Source organism: Mustelus asterias, chromosome 9, assembly GCF_964213995.1.
Source record: "Mustelus asterias chromosome 9, sMusAst1.hap1.1, whole genome shotgun sequence".
In the NCBI taxonomy this organism is placed as follows: domain Eukaryota; kingdom Metazoa; phylum Chordata; class Chondrichthyes; order Carcharhiniformes; family Triakidae; genus Mustelus; species Mustelus asterias.
This window is the reverse complement of record NC_135809.1, coordinates 120,023,250-120,040,063: the sequence shown is the minus strand read 5'-3', so window position 1 is coordinate 120,040,063 and position 16,814 is coordinate 120,023,250. Positions and strand designations below refer to the sequence as shown.

The 16,814-nt window shown below is 46.4% G+C and overlaps 1 protein-coding gene across 1 annotated transcript; it reads right to left on the bottom strand.

The window, feature by feature from the left end:
• Window positions 1-3,767: 3,767 nt before the first annotated feature.
• chst1 (carbohydrate (keratan sulfate Gal-6) sulfotransferase 1) lies at window positions 3,768-5,063 on the bottom strand. The gene has a single exon (XM_078221312.1). It carries the CDS (start codon window positions 5,061-5,063, stop codon window positions 3,768-3,770), a length of 1,296 nt encoding a protein of 431 aa, XP_078077438.1.
• Between the last annotated feature and the right edge of the window lie 11,751 nt (window positions 5,064-16,814).

Below are 16,814 nucleotides of genomic sequence, written 5' to 3'. Positions count from 1 at the left end.
AACAACTCGTATATTGCAATGTCTGCATGGTCTTGCAGAACCGCTGAGAGGAATTGACCAAAACTGAGATTTATTTAGGGAAATTACTGTAAAAAGTAAAGTCATCATAGTCCCAGATGAGTGTAGGCTCCTGTCCCCTTTGAGGGGCAGAGCTGACTGGAGATAATATAACATAACGATCACCACACCTCAGGCAAAGGGGTAAGGTTGAGAATGACCTCAGCAGGTACAGGAATTGATTGGCGCATTGTTGGCGCCACTCTGATTCATGAATCGGCTGTCCAGCCAACTGAGCTAACCAGCTCGATTGCTGTACCAGGCCTCAAAAGACTGGAATGGAGTCAGAACTTTGGCTTACAGGATCACTGCTTCTGGGACTTGCTGCTTCATCCAGAGTGGAATGGTCACCACTGAGTGGGGGGAAGAAGGGCTAGGAATGGAGTGACTGCCCATAGTGCCCATGCACAAGGTTACCCAGTGACTTGGCTATGCACGTATGAGGGGAATGATGCAGTGTGTACCAATTTGGGAAGCTGTCCTGGAACAGGCCAATTTGGGGTTATTGTTTGTGTTTTAGAAAAGCTGTTGTTCTTCTAATATGTATAAAGTGCTGTCTTCATTCAATAATGTTCTCTCCCTTTCTACTTATTTTTCTCGTGTTTTATATTATCAATCATAATTGTCAATTCAGTATTATTATCATAATCATTATTCAGTGTTCAATAAAATTATTGCTTCACCACATTACTTGTCACAGTCACTCATAGAGGTTTGCAACAGGGAAACAGGCCTTTGGCCCAACTTGTCCATGCTGCCCAGTTTTATCATTAAGCTAGTTCCAATTGCCTGCGTTTGGCCCATATCTTACCCATGTAACTGTCTAAATACTTTTTAAAAGACAAAATTGTACCCGCCTCTACTACTGCCTCTGGCAGCTTGTTCCAGACAATCACAACCCTCTGTATGAAAAAATTGCCCCTCTGGACCCTTTTGTATCTCTCCGCTCTCACTTATTCCTGTTGTGTTCTGAGTACGGCTCCCAACCTCAGTGAGACTCTGAAAGGGACTCTCACGCCTGCCTCCTTATAGTACAGATGGGTGTTGAGGCTCAAGGAAGCCCAGGAATCGTGGCATTCTGCTCAGTGGAATTAGAGGGCTGGGATCATGCTGGTGATTAGATGCGGTGGTGCATCCCTGTGAACCCAGTGAAACATAGTCTCAGGGGGAAGAGATTGTGCAACTGGGAAGTGAACAGTCATTAGGAAATCTGAGTTAGAGTTGCTGCTGAGGGAAATCAGAAGCTATGTTCTCAATTAATATGAGCTGAAATCCCTTCTGGGGAAGACAGTTTAAAGGATTTTTGTGACTCACAGTAATCACTGACATCTGCACGCATCGGTCAGGAATTTGTGGAACATGCCTTGGGTTTGTCTGCCAATGACTGTGCAGTTTGTGTTACTTCATGTTTACCTTTTGTGAACTCTATGTTAGAGTGTAAGCTAGATGGTATTCACTGCTTGCTTTGTTGATTCTTGTACAGTAAATTTTCTTCTGTTTGTTTAAAACTGTAGAATTGTGCAGCCTTATTCTCTTAGTAAGCAACTGGGATTTCAATTTTTGTTTACTTTAAGGAGAGGTTACTGGTTCCTAACCGGGTCATGACAAATTCTGGGGTCTCAACTGGGACTGGAACAAAATTGGGGATCTTAATAAGGGGAGCTGCTTTTGTGAGACACAGGTACCGAGAGAGAGAGAGAGAGACAAGGCAGATACTGCTGTGTGGAAGCAGGATGTTGGTAAGAATCTGCTTTTCTGTTTAAACTAAGGGAACAGAGTGGACAGGACAGGACATTTGGAGACTTTAGAAACGTGGAGTTGCCAAAGTGGGCCTTGCTTTTGAAAATGGGTTTGGGAGACTCAAGCTGAGTGGACCAACTTCCCAAAAGAAACTGGAAGTTGCAATCTTGAGTAACCCGGTAGAAGTGAGTCTAATGGAAATCTGGGTGTAACTTTGGACCCAACCTTATAATGATATATATATCTACCGGATGTACAGTGCAGAGCGAATGGAGTTGTGAGACATATCTCGATTGTGTTAATGTTAAGGTTAGTAATTGCGAAAGTAGCTTTTCTTTAGTTCAATGTATTAGTTGCCTCTTAACCAGTGTTTGGTAAATGCTGATTTTAGTTTATTTGTTACAGTAAAAGTCTTGGTCATTGGGAAATTCATTTTTGAAAATTGAAATGTTATTGTTCTCTGTGGGTAACAACGTGCACTAATTTGATAGAAAATGCAGTACACACAATACGTACTTCAAGTGTATATTCATGCAACAAACCTCTGGCACCATTCAGTAACATTGGAAGTAAAGCACTCATAATGATCAAAATAATCATTTGACAATGCTTTTTGTTGTAGCATTTTACTAACAAACACAGAAAAAGGTTAAGTTCACAGTTATACGCCGTGTGATTGTGTACTGAGATCACATACCCAATGTCGGCGCCTAGTACTCACTTCTTGTATTTACTAATCAGAGATGCAAGTAACCATGTCTGGATTCCAAATTAGCCAAGGCTAAAAGTATTGGACAGCACAATAGTCTGCACTCCTTTCCCCTATCCATTTGATAGTCTCTCTTTTCGTTGCATGCTCCTTGAACTAAATGCCTCACACGCACACACGCACACACACACGTGTTGCGGCACTGAAACTTGGGTAATCTGTCACAGTTAACAAACGACATTAAAATCACAAGAGAATCTTGAGGGAGACAAAATGGAAAATCGAGCCATTTACAATAGTATGAAAAATACTTCAATACAGAAATGTTGCTTCCTCTTAAGACCAGTTGACATTTTAGAAAGATACAGTCCATGTAAAAAATATTCCGATATCTCACTTTTTTTAATAAACACTTTCATCCGCGTTAAAATATATTTTGGCAGGGACGCTTTGAAAATTATTTTGAGCATCCACCCTGAAAGCTTGTGCATCTCGAGGGTTTAGTTGCATCAGGAAAGGTTATTTGAGACTTTGTGGATGGAATTTTACCATCCCACCTGCCACGGGAATCAGAGAGGGCGGGTGGGGGGTGGGCCGGGGGGTGGGGGTGGGGGGGTGGGGGGGGGGTGGGGGGGTGGGGTGGGGAGGGGGACAGTGGAGAGGTCCGTTGACCTCGGGCCGGATTTTCAGGATGAGCGAGGCCATAAAATCCATTCCACAGTGTGTATTTTGGGGTTGCCAACCTTCCCGGATTGACCAGAATAGACCAGATATGAGGAAATCCTGAAGAAAGTCGAAGGTGTTGGAAATAAATTGGTTTTTTTTAAAACTCTCTTTGAGGATCGCACTGCAGATGGAGAAATAGGCTCCGAGACGCGAAACGTTGGCCCTATTCTCTCTTACAGATGCTGTCAGACCTGCTGAGATTTTCCAGCGTTTTCTGTTTTTTTATGCGGTAGAGAAAAAGGCAGATTGACTGACAGTGAAAAATATTTTAACATGGATATGTTGTTTCCGATTAAGATCCTATGATATTCCGGTAATGATGAGTCATTTGCCTTCTGAAAGGATGGAGCTGGATGTGGGATAACCAACAAGGCGTGTGTGGTCATTCCATTTAAACCGGGAAGGCAGTCACTGATGTTGACGATCCTGGTGTGTGTATGCGGGTAGGCATGACGGGGCCGAAACTCAAATTCAACAATTTAAAAACACTTTTTATATCAAAAATATATCACTAAATGGCACAAACTATTTATAATTACAAAAAAGGTAGAAAGCTCTTGTCTTCAGCTAGACTTACAGACATGTTTCTAAGTTCCTCGGGGGAGTTGACTATCTTGTAACCTAGCTGAGCCAGTGTCAAGTTGCAAAGGTTCTGCACCAACTCCACCATGTCGTAGTTCAGTTTGAACCTCCAACTCTCGGCTGTGGCGGCGGAGTCCCGCACTGTGGCGTACTTGTGGTTGCCCGAGGCTCCGGCCCCTCGCGTGTTGTTGAGAATCCATCGCTGCACGTTGCCGTCCATCGCCACTCCAAGGAACCGGTAGATCTCCTCCGTCTTTCTCTCGGGCTCCCTGGCCAGGTCCTCGTAACGGACCAGCATGTACCTGCCCTTCAGCCAGCCGGGGCGTGCCAGCCCGGTGCCCACTGAGTTGAGGAAGTCCTCGCAGGTGGTGGTGAGGTGGGAGGCGTCCAGGTTGTAGGGTCTGCGCCCGCTGTTGCGCCAGATCTTCCAGGCGCGGAAGCTCTCGGGGAAGGTGTCAATGCGGGAGGACAGGATGCCACGGGGGTCCCTCACCAGCTGGACCACTTTGAGGTTGAGCCGGGGGTCTTCCACCAGGGTGCGGAGGTCACTGATCTCGGGGATTCGCACCGTCTTGATGGCGATGTGATGCCGCCGGCTGCAGACCTGGGCGGCCAGGGTCAGATTGAGGGCGCCGCACCTACGGACGCACTCACCTTCCTCCCAGCGCTCCGCCGCCCCCACCTGCTCCGGCTCCCCACCCAGGGCAGGTGGCAAGGTGGCACAGACAGGAGGCAAGCACAGTGCTTTGCTGGCCCCACGGCGGAAGAGCCGCTGGGTGCGGTGCTTCTCCGGGGCGGGTTTGATGTAGGTCTCCAGGTCGTGCAGCCGGCAGTCGAAGAGGCTGCGCAGCAGGTCGCGGTACGCACCCAGCAGCAGGCGGCGGCCGTCGGCCGCTGGTGAGGACGGGTGCCGACTCCTCATGCTGGTGTTGATGAGCGTGGTCTGCACGTGGTAGAGTGGCTCAAACAGGTAGAAAATGTCCGAATGCTGATTGAGCAGCTGTCCGATGAAAGAGGAACCGCTGCGAGTGGTGGCCAGGATTAAGATGTGGGTGACGGGCTGGGGTCGGGGGTCACAGGAAGTGGCTAGGCTCGGATCACAGCCCGTGTGCTTGGGGATGCGGCAGATGGTGAATGGTTTGGCGATGAATGTCCGGATGGCTGTGTATTGAATGGCCAGCGAGGCCACGACCAGTAGGAGCACCGCTTTCCAGGAACACTCCATGGCCGTAAGCTTGTGTCTGGTCATTCAGTGTCCTGTGCTGTACCCTGCAAGAACACAAAACTCAGAGGAAGTCAATGCTGCCACCACTTGCCATTTAATTCTTCTGTTGAATATGTCCCTCTCTTCCCCGGCACACTCTGCACCTTTAAATGTTCTACTTTCACATTTAGAGATTTCTTTTTTATTTGGATTAAGGAACAATGGTAGGCCATTCAGCCCATCCAGCCTGTTCCATCTTTCCATCACATCATGACTGACCCATAACTCATGTCCAATTTCCAGCCTTTGCTCCATATCTCTGGTGGCTCAGTGGTTGGAACTGCTGCCTCACACTGCCAAGGACCCGGCTTTAATTCTGGCCTTGGGGTGACTGTGCGGAGTCTGCACGTTCTCCCCGTGTCTGAGTGGGTTTCCTTTGGGTGCACCAGCTTCCTCCCACAGTCTAGAAATGTGTAGGTTAGATGGATTAGCCATGGTAAATTGCCCCTTAGTGTCTCAAGAAGTGTAGGTTTGGAGTCTAGCCATGGAAAATTGTCCCTCAGTATTGAAAGATGTGTAGATTAGGGGAGTTAGCCATTGTAAATTGCCCCTTAGTAGGACCATAAGACATAGAGCAGAATTAGGCCACTCGGCCCATTGGGTCTGCTCCGCCATTCAATCATGGCTGATTTTTTTCTCATCCCCATTCTCCTGCCTTTTCCCTATTATCCCGATCCTCTTATTAATCAAGAACCATCTATCTCTGTCTTAAAGACACTCTATGACCTGGCCTCCACAGCCTTCTGCGGCAAAGGGTTCCACAGATTCACCACTCTCTGGCTGAAGAAATTCCTCCTCATCTCTGTTTTAGAGGATTGTTCCTTTAGCCTGGGGTTGTGCCAAGTTGCAATCGTTTGGCTGTAACATTGAACTAATGTCCTTTTTATGGCCATTAAAGAGTTTGTAGCAGTTTTGTAGAGTGGGAGGGGAGTTTTCCCCCAGTGTTCCGCCCAATATTTATTCCTAATGCAATATGATGGAAATGGATTATTTGGCTATCAACAACACCGAGTTGCACTGTCTTAGTGCTTTAACCTGCTGAAACGTCCCAGAGCTTTTCACAGAGGCATGATCGGCAAAACAGTGTTGATGCTGAACAACAGGAAGATACATCAGGACAAGTGATTCAAAGCTGGGAACAAACAGATAGGTTTTAAGAAGCAGCTTATAGAACAAGAGAGGGATGAGGAAGATTTGTAGGGCAGGAGGACTTCATGGTGATAGGTAAGGGTGAGGAAAGGGAGGCATTTACAAACACAGAAGGGAATTTTACAATTGGAAACTCGCAGGATCAGGAGACACTGAATGTCAATAAACAGGGAGGCAATGGGTGAATGGGATTTCTATGGGCAAAACAGAGCAGGTGAGCAGACATTAACGCAGGATGAACTTTGGGAGGCTGGCCTGGAGGGTTTTTAAATAGTCAAGATATAACCAAAGAACGGATCAGGATTTCAGCAACATTTCAAGCTAAGTCAGAGTGATATTTGAATTGCAACAGTAACCAGACCATATATCACACCGTGACACTAACCGGAACATATATTGCAACTGTGATACTAACCAGACCGCATATCACACTGTGACAGTAACCAGAGCATATATCACACTGTGACACTAACCAAACCTTATACCACACTGTGACACTAACCGGAACATATATCACACTCTGACACTAACCAGACCGTATATCACACTGTGACACTAACCAGACCATATATCGAACTGTGACACTAACCAGACCGTATACCACACTGTGACACTAACCGGAACATATATCACACTCTGACACTAACCAGACCGTATATCACACTGTGACACTAACGAGACCATATATCGAACTGTGACACTAACCAGACCGTATATCACACTGTGACACTAACCAGACTGTATATCACACTGTGACATTAACCAGACCATATATCACACTGTGACACCAACCAGACCATATACCACACTGTGACACTAACCAGAGTGTATATCACACGGTGACACTAACCAGACGGTATATCACACTGTGACACCAACCAGACCATATATCACACTGTGACACTAACCAGACCGTATATCACATTGTGACATTAACCAGACCATATATCACACAGTGACATTAACCAGACCGTATATCACACTGTGACACTAACGAGACCATATATCACACGGTAACATTAACCAGACTGTATATCACACTGTGACACTAACCAGACCGTATATCACACTGTGACACTAACGAGACCATATATCACACGGTGACACTAACCAGACCGTATATCACAGTGTGACACTAACCAGACCGTATATCACGCTCTGACACTAACCAGACCGTATATCACACTGTGACCCACTGACCAGACCGTATATCCCACTCTGACACTAACTAGACCATATATCACACTCTGACACTAACCAGACCGTATATCACAGTGTGACACTAACGAGACCATATATCACACAGTGACACTAACCAGACCGTATATCACAGTGTGACACTAACCAGACCGTATATCACACTCTGACACTAACCAGACCGTATATCACACTGTGACCCACTGACCAGACCGTATATCCCACTCTGACATTAACTAGACCATATATCACACTCTGACACTAACTAGACCATATATCACACTCTGACACTAACCAGACCGTATATCACACTGTGACATTAACCAGACCATATATCGCACTGTGACACAAACCAGACCATATATCACACTGTGACACTAACAAGACCGTATATCACACTGTGACATTAACCAGACCGTATATCACACAGTGACACTAACCAGACCGTATATCACACTGTGACATTAACCAGACCGTATATCACACTGTGACACTAACCAGACCATATATCACACAGTGACACTAACCAGACCGTATATCACACTGTGACATTAACCAGACCGTATGTCACACTGTGACACTAACCAGACCATATATCGCACTGTGACACTAACCAGACCATATATCACACTGTGACACTAACCAGACCATATATCACGCTGTAACAATACCCAGACCATATATCGCACTGTGACACGAACTAGACCATATATCACGCTGTAACAATACCCAGACCACAAAACGCACTGTGACACTAACCAGACCGTATATCACACAGTGACACTAACCAGACCGTATATCACACGGTGACACTAGCTAGACCGTATATCACACAGTGACACTAACCAGACCGTATATCACACAATGACACTAACCAGACTGTATATCACATGGTGACACTAACCAGACCGTATATCACACAATGACACTAACCAGACCGTATATCACACTGTGACATTAACCAGACTGTATATCACACCGTGACACTGACCAGACCATATATCACACGGTGACATTAACCAGACCGTATATCACATGGTGACATGAACCAGACTGTATATCACACTGTGACACAAACCAGACCATATATCACACGGTGACACAAACCAGACCGTATATCACACTGTGACACTAACCAGAACATATATCACACTGTGACATTAACTAGACCGTATATCACACTGTGACACAAACCAGACCGTATATCACACTGTGACATGAATCAGACCGTATATCACACTGTGACATTAACCAGACTGTATATCACACGGTGACACTAACCAGACCGTATATCAAACTGTGACATTAACCAGACCGTATATCAAACTGTGACATGAATCAGACCGTATATCACACGGTGATATGAATCAGACCGTACAGAAACATAGAAAGTCGAAGCAGGAGAAGGCCATTTGGTCCTTGGAACCTGCTCCACCATTCATTACAATCATGGCCTATCATCAAATTCAATATCCTTATTCCCCTCCCAACACGCCCGCCCCCACAAGATGACTACGTGGCTTGATGCATGGTGCAAGAGGGAGGGATTCAAATTCCTCGGACATTGAAACCGGTACTGGGGGAGGTGGACCAATACAAATCGAATGGCCTACACCTGGGCGGGACTGGAACCAATGTCCTGAGGGGAGTGTTTGCTCGTGCTGTTGGGGAGGGTTTAAACTAATGCGGCAGGGGAAGGGGAACCGATGCAGGAAGTCAGAGGGAAGTAAAGCGGAGACACAAACCACACCGTGGGTGCAATTTCCCCCACCCCCAAAAACCACTAAGAGCCAACGGGTGGGAAAATGAACGTTTTTCCCAGCTGTTTTTTTGGGTGAGAAAGGTTGAGTGATTTTGCGGCACTCTGCAGCACAGAGGCTATCAGGCGATGTCCGCCGATAGGGTGAGGTGTTGGGCCTAATCCCACTGGAGGGGCCAGCACCAGACTGCAGAGGGGGCCCCTGCATATGCACTATACTGGGAGATCGATTGACACGCGCCTCACCAACCGCTCCCCACGCCCACCCCGCCGAATCGCCAGCCCTCCAATCGCCCTCCCAGACACTCACCCCGAGATTGCCAGCCTAGATTCCACCCCACCCCTCCCCTGATCGCCGGCCCTCAACTGGCCCACCGCACTGATGGCGGGCCTCCTGATGGCTGGCCCCGGCCTTGAACCGCCGGTCTCACCACCAGCCCCCAACCCCAAGCAGAGTTGGCCCCTTTCCATCACCTCATATTGCCCCCATCCCCGGTCTGGCACGGCCACATCTGGGCCCGGCCTCTCAGGCCTTGCCTCCTTGGCAATGCCCCGTGCCCACTTGGCACTGCGTGTGCCAGGCTCGCAGTGTCAATGTGTTCAGAAGGGCAGTGCCAAGGTGCAAGGCAGGAACTGCCAGGGTAATCAGCCTCACTCTGTTCCCCGGCAAAAACCAGAACAAATCTAATTTTGTCACACTAACCACGCCAAATATCACATTGTGATATTAACCAGGCCATTCCCCTGTGACGCGATCAAGTGACACGAACTGGGAACTGGACTGTTGTCACTCACTGGGACAGTAACTGGATTTTTTTCACTGGGACTGGAACCGGACTGTTTTCACTGGGAGAGTAACTGGACTGTTTTCACTGGGACAGTAACCGGACTGTTTTCACTGGGACAGTAACCGGACTGTTTTCACTGGGACAGTAACTGGATTGTTTTCACTGGGACAGTAACCGGACTGTTTTCACTGGGAGAGTAACTGGATTGTTTTCACTGGGACAGTAACTGGATTGTTTTCACTGGGACAGTAACCGGACTGTTTTCACTGGGAGAGTAACTGGACTGTTTTCACTGGGAGAGTAACTGGACTGTTTTCACTGGGACAGTAACTGGACTGTTTTCACTGGGACAGTAACTGGATTGTTTTCACTGGGACAGTAACTGGACTGTTTTCACTGGGACAGTAACCGGACTGTTTTCACTGGGACAGTAACTGGATTGTTTTCACTGGGACAGTAACTGGACTGTTTTCACTGGGACAGTAACCGGACTGTTTTCACTGGGACAGTAACTGGATTGTTTTCACTGGGACAGTAACCGGACTGTTTTCACTGGGACAGTAACTGGACTGTTTTCACTGGGACAGTAACTGGATTGTTTTCACTGGGACAGTAACAGGACTGTTTTGACTGGGACAGTAACCGGACTGTTTTCACTGGGACAGTAACTGGACTGTTTTCACTGGGACAGTAACTGGATTGTTCTCACTGGGGCAGTAAACAGACTGTTTTCACTGGGACTGTAACTGGATTGTTTTCACTGGGACAGTAACTGGATTGTTTTCGCCGGGACAGTAACTGGATTGTTTTCACTGGGGCAGTAACTGGGCTGTTTTCACTGGGGCAGTAAACAGACTGTTTTCACTGGGACAGTAACCGGACTGTTTTCACTGGGACAGTCACTGGATTGTTTGCACTGGTACAGTAACAGGACTGTTTTCACTGGGACAGTAACTGGATTGTTTTCACTGGGACAGTAACTGGACTGTTTTCACTGGGACAGTCACTGGATTGTTTGCACTGGTACAGTAACAGGACTGTTTTCACTGGGACAGTAACTGGACTGTTTTCACTGGGACAGTCGCTGGATTGTTTTCACTGGGACAGTAACTGGATTGTTTTCACTGGGACAGTAACTGGATTGTTTTCACTGGGACAGTAACTGGATTGTTCTCACTGGGGCAGTAAACAGACTGTTTTCACTGGGACAGTAACTGGATTGTTTTCACTGGGACAGTAACTGGATTGTTCTCACTGGGGCAGTAAACAGACTGTTCTCACTGGGACAGTAACAGGACTGTTTTCACTGGGACAGTAACCGGACTGTTTTCACTGGGAGAGTAACTGGACTGTTTTCACTGGGACAGTAACTGGATTGTTCTCACTGGGGCAGTAACTGGATTGTTTTCACTGTGACAGTAACTGGACTGTTTTGACTGGGACAGTAACTGGATTGTTTTCACTGGGACAGTAACAGGACTGTTTTCACTGGGACAGTAACTGGACTGTTTTCACTGGGACAGTAACTGGACTGTTTTCACTGGGACAGTAACTGGATTGTTCTCACTGGGGCAGTAACTGGATTGTTTTCACTGGGACAGTAACTGGATTGTTTTCACTGGGACAGTAACTGGATTGTTTTCACTGGGACAGTAACTGGATTGTTTTCACTGGGGCAGTAACTGGATTGTTTTCACTGTGACAGTAACTGGACTGTTTTCACTGGGACAGTAACTGGATTGTTTTCACTGGGACAGTAACTGGATTGTTCTCACTGGGGCAGTAAACAGACTGTTTTCACTGGGACAGTAACTGGATTGTTTTCACTGGGACAGTAACTGGATTGTTCTCACTGGGGCAGTAAACAGACTGTTCTCACTGGGACAGTAACTGGACTGTTTTCACTGGGACAGTAACAGGACTGTTTTCACTGGGACAGTAACCGGACTGTTTTCACTGGGACAGTAACTGGACTGTTTTCACTGGGACAGTAACTGGATTGTTTTCACTGGGACAGTAACCGGACTGTTTTCACTGGGACAGTAACTGGACTGTTCTCACTGGGGCAGTAACTGGATTGTTTTCACTGTGACAGTAACTGGACTGTTTTCACTGGGACAGTAACTGGATTGTTTTCACTGTGACAGTAACTGGACTGTTTTCACTGGGAGAGTAACTGGACTGTTTTCACTGTGACAGTAACTGGACTGTTTTCACTGGGGCAGTAACTGGATTGTTTTCACTGTGACAGTAACTGGACTGTTTTCACTGGGACAGTAACTGGACTGTTTTCACTGGGACAGTAACTGGACTGTTCTCACTGGGGCAGTAACTGGATTGTTTTCACTGTGACAGTAACTGGACTGTTTTCACTGGGACAGTAACTGGATTGTTTTCACTGGGACAGTAACTGGACTGTTTTCACTGGGACAGTAACTGGACTGTTTTCACTGGGACAGTAACTGGACTGTTCTCACTGGGGCAGTAACTGGATTGTTTTCACTGTGACAGTAACTGGACTGTTTTCACTGGGACAGTAACAGGACTGTTTTCACTGGGACAGTAACTGGATTGTTTTCACTGGGACATTAACTGGATTGTTTTGACTGGGACAGTAACTGGATTGTTTTGACTGGGACATTAACTGGATTGTTTTGACTGGGACAGTAACTGGATTGTTTTGACTGGGACAGTAACTGGATTGTTTTCACTGGGACATTAACTGGATTGTTTTCACTGTGACAGTAACTGGACTGTTTTCGCCGGGACAGTAACTGGATTGTTTTGACTGGGACAGTAACAGGACTGTTTTCACTGGGACTGTAACTGGATTGTTTTCACTGGGACAGTAACCGGACTGTTTTCACTGGGACAGTAACTGGACTGTTTTCACTGGGACAGTAACTGGATTGTTTTCACTGTGACAGTAACTGGACTGTTTTCGCCGGGACAGTAACTGGATTGTTTTGACTGGGACAGTAACAGGACTGTTTTCACTGGGACAGTAACTGGATTGTTTTCACTGGGACAGTAACTGGACTGTTTTCACTGGGACAGTAACCGGACTGTTTTCACTGGGACAGTAACTGGACTGTTTTCACTGGGAGAGTAACTGGACTGTTTTCACTGGGACAGTAACCGGACTGTTTTCACTGGGACAGTAACTGGACTGTTTTCACTGGGAGAGTAACTGGACTGTTCTCACTGGGACAGTAACCGGACTGTTTTCACTGGGAGAGTAACTGGACTGTTTTCACTGGGACAGTAACCGGACTGTTTTCACTGGGAGAGTAACTGGACTGTTTTCACTGGGACAGTAACCGGACTGTTTTGACTGGGACAGTAACCGGACTGTTTTCACTGGGACAGTAACTGGACTGTTTTCACTGGGAGAGTAACTGGACTGTTTTCACTGGGACAGTAACCGGACTGTTTTCACTGGGACAGTAACTGGACTGTTTTCACTGGGAGAGTAACTGGACTGTTTTCACTGGGACAGTAACCGGACTGTTTTCACTGGGACAGTAACTGGACTGTTTTCACTGGGAGAGTAACTGGACTGTTCTCACTGGGACAGTAACCGGACTGTTTTCACTGGGAGAGTAACTGGACTGTTCTCACTGGGGCAGTAACCAGACTGTTTTCACTGGGACAGTAACTGGACTGTTTTCACTGGGGCAATAACTGGATTGTTTTCACTGGGACAGTAACTGGACTGTTTTGACTGGGACAGTAACTGGACTGTTTTGAATGAGGACAACAACTGGACTGTTTTCATTGGGACAGGAACTGGATTGTTTTCACTGGGACAGTAACTGGACTGTTTTCACTGGGACAGTAACTGGACTGTTTTCACTGGGACAGTAACTGGACTGTTTTCGCCGGGACAGTAACTGGATTGTTTTGACTGGGACAGTAACTGGACTGTTTTCACTGGGACATTAACTGGACTGTTTTCACTGGGACAGTAACTGGATTGTTTTCACTGGGACAGTAACTGGACTGTTTTCACTGGGACAGTAACTGGACTGTTTTCACTGGGACAGTAACTGGACTGTTTTCACTGGGACAGTAACTGGACTGTTTTCACTGGGACAGTAACTGGATTGTTTTCACTGGGACAGTAACCGGACTGTTTTCACTGGGACAGTAACTGGATTGTTTTCACTGGGACGGAAACTGGACTGTTTTCACCGGGACAGTAACTGGACTGTTTTCACTGGGACAGTAACTGGATTGTTTTCACTGGGACAGTAACCGGACTGTTTTCACTGGGACAGTAACTGGATTGTTTTCACTGGGACAGTAACTGGATTGTTTTCACTGGGACAGTAACTGGACTGTTTTCACCGGGACAGTAACCGGACTGTTTTGACTGGGACAGTAACTGGATTGTTTTCACTGGGACAGTAACTGGATTGTTTTGACTGGGACAGTAACTGGATTGTTTTCACTGGGACAGTAACTGGATTGTTTTCACTGGGACAGTAACTGGATTGTTTTCACTATGGCTGTCACTGGACTATTTCCGATTGGACAGTAACTGGACTATTTTCAATGGGCCAGTCACTGGATTGTTTTCACTGTGACAGTCACTGGACTATTTTCGATTGGACAGTAACTGGACTGTTTTGACTGGGACAGTAACTGGACTGTTTTCACTGAGACAGTAACTGAACTGTTTTCACTGGGGCAATAACTGGATTGTTTTCACTGGGGCAATAACTGGATTGTTTGCACTGGGACAGTAACTGGACTGTTTTGGATGGGACAATAGCTGGATTGTTTTCACTGGGACAGTAACTGGACTGTTTACACTGGACAAGTAACTGGACTGTTTTCACTGGGACAGTAACTGGACTGTTTTCACTGGGACAGTAACTGGACCGTTTTGACTGGGACAGTAACTGGGCTGTTTTCACTAGGACAGTCACTGGATTGTTTTCACAGGGGCAGAAACTGGGCTGTTTCCACTGGACAAGTAACTGAGCTGTTTCCACTGGGACAGTAACTGGACTGTTTTCACTGGGACGGGCCAGGAACTGGACTGTTTTCACTGGGACAGGAACTGGACTGTTTTCACTGGGACAGTAACTGGACAGTTTTCACTGGGACAGTAATTGGATTGCTTTCACTAAGACAATAACTGGACCATTTTCAGTGGGACAGTTACTGCATAGTCTTCACTGGAACAGTAACAGGATTATTTTCACTGGACAAGTAATTGGACGGTTTTCAATAGGACAGTAACTGGTCTGTGTTCACTGGGACAGTAACTGGACTGTTTTCATCCACTGGTACAGTAACTGGTTTGAGTTCACTGGGACAGTAACTGGATTATTTTCACTGGGACAGTAACTGGACTGTTTTCACTGGGACAGTAACTGGACTGTTTTCACTGGGACAGTAGCTGTATTGTTTTCACTGGGACAGTAACTGGACTATTTCAACTGGGATAGTAACTGGATTGTTTTCACTGGGACAGTAACTGGATTGTTTGCACTGGGATAGTAACTGAACTGCTTCCACTGGACAAGTAACTGGACTGTTTTCACTGGGACAGTAACTGGACTGTTTTCACTGGGACAGTAACTGGATTGTTTTCACTGGGACAGGAACTGGATTGTTTTCACTGTGACAGTAACTGGACTGTTTTCACTGGGACAGTCACTGGATTATTTTCACTGGGACAGTAACTGGACTATTTCGACTGGGATAGTAACTGGATTGTTTTCACTGGGACAGTAACTGGATTGTTTGCACTGGGACAGTAACTGGACTGTTTCCACTGGACAAGTAACTGGACTGTTTTCACTGGGACAGTAACTGGGCTGTTTTCACTAGGACAGTAACTGGATCGTTTTCACAGGGACAGTAACTGGACTGTTTTCACTGGGACGGGCCAGGAACTGGACTGTTTTCACTGGGACAGGAACTGGACTGTTTTCAATGGGACAGTAACTGGATTGCTTTCACTACGACAATAACTGGACTATTTTCAGTGGGACAGTTACTGCATAGTTTTCACTGGAACAGTAACTGGATTATTTTCACTGGACAAGTAATTGGACGGTTTTCAATGGGACAGTAACTGGTCTGTGTTCACTGGGACAGTAACTGGACGGTTTCCGATGGGACAGTAACTGGACGATTTTCAATGGGACAGTAACTGGACTGTTTTCATCCACTGGTACAGTAACTGGTTTGAGTTCACTGGGACAGTAACTGGATTATTTTCACTGGGACAGTAACTGGACTGTTTTCACTGGGACAGTAACTGGACTGTTTTCATCCACTGGTACAGTAACTGGTTTGAGTTCACTGGGACAGTAACTGGATTATTTTCACTGGGACAGTAACTGGACTGTTTTCACTGGGACAGTAACTGGACTGTTTTCACTGGGACAGTAACTGGATTATTTTCACTGGGACAGTAGCTGTATTGTTTTCACTGGGACAGTAACTGGATTGTTTTCACTGGGACAGGAACTGGATTGTTTTCACTGGGACAGTCACTGGATTGTTTTCACTGGGACAGTAACTGGATTGTTTTCACTGGGACAGTAACTGGATTGTTTTCACTGTGACAGTAGCTGGATTGTTTTCACTGGGACAGTAACTGGACTGTTTTCACTGGGACAGTCACTGGATTATTTTCACTGGGACAGTAACTGGACTATTTTGACTCGGATAGTAACTGGATTGTTTTCACTGGGACATTAACTGGATTGTTTTCACTGGGACAGTAACTGGATTGTTTTCACTGGGACAGTAACTGGATTGTTTTCACTGTGACAGTCACTGGACTATTTTCACTGTAAGAAGTCTCACAACACCAGGTTA

Coding starts and splice junctions, on each gene's coding strand:
- chst1 (XM_078221312.1), bottom strand. CDS start 5,063: ATGACCAGACACAAGCTTACGGCCATGGAGTGTTCCTGGAAAGCGGTG.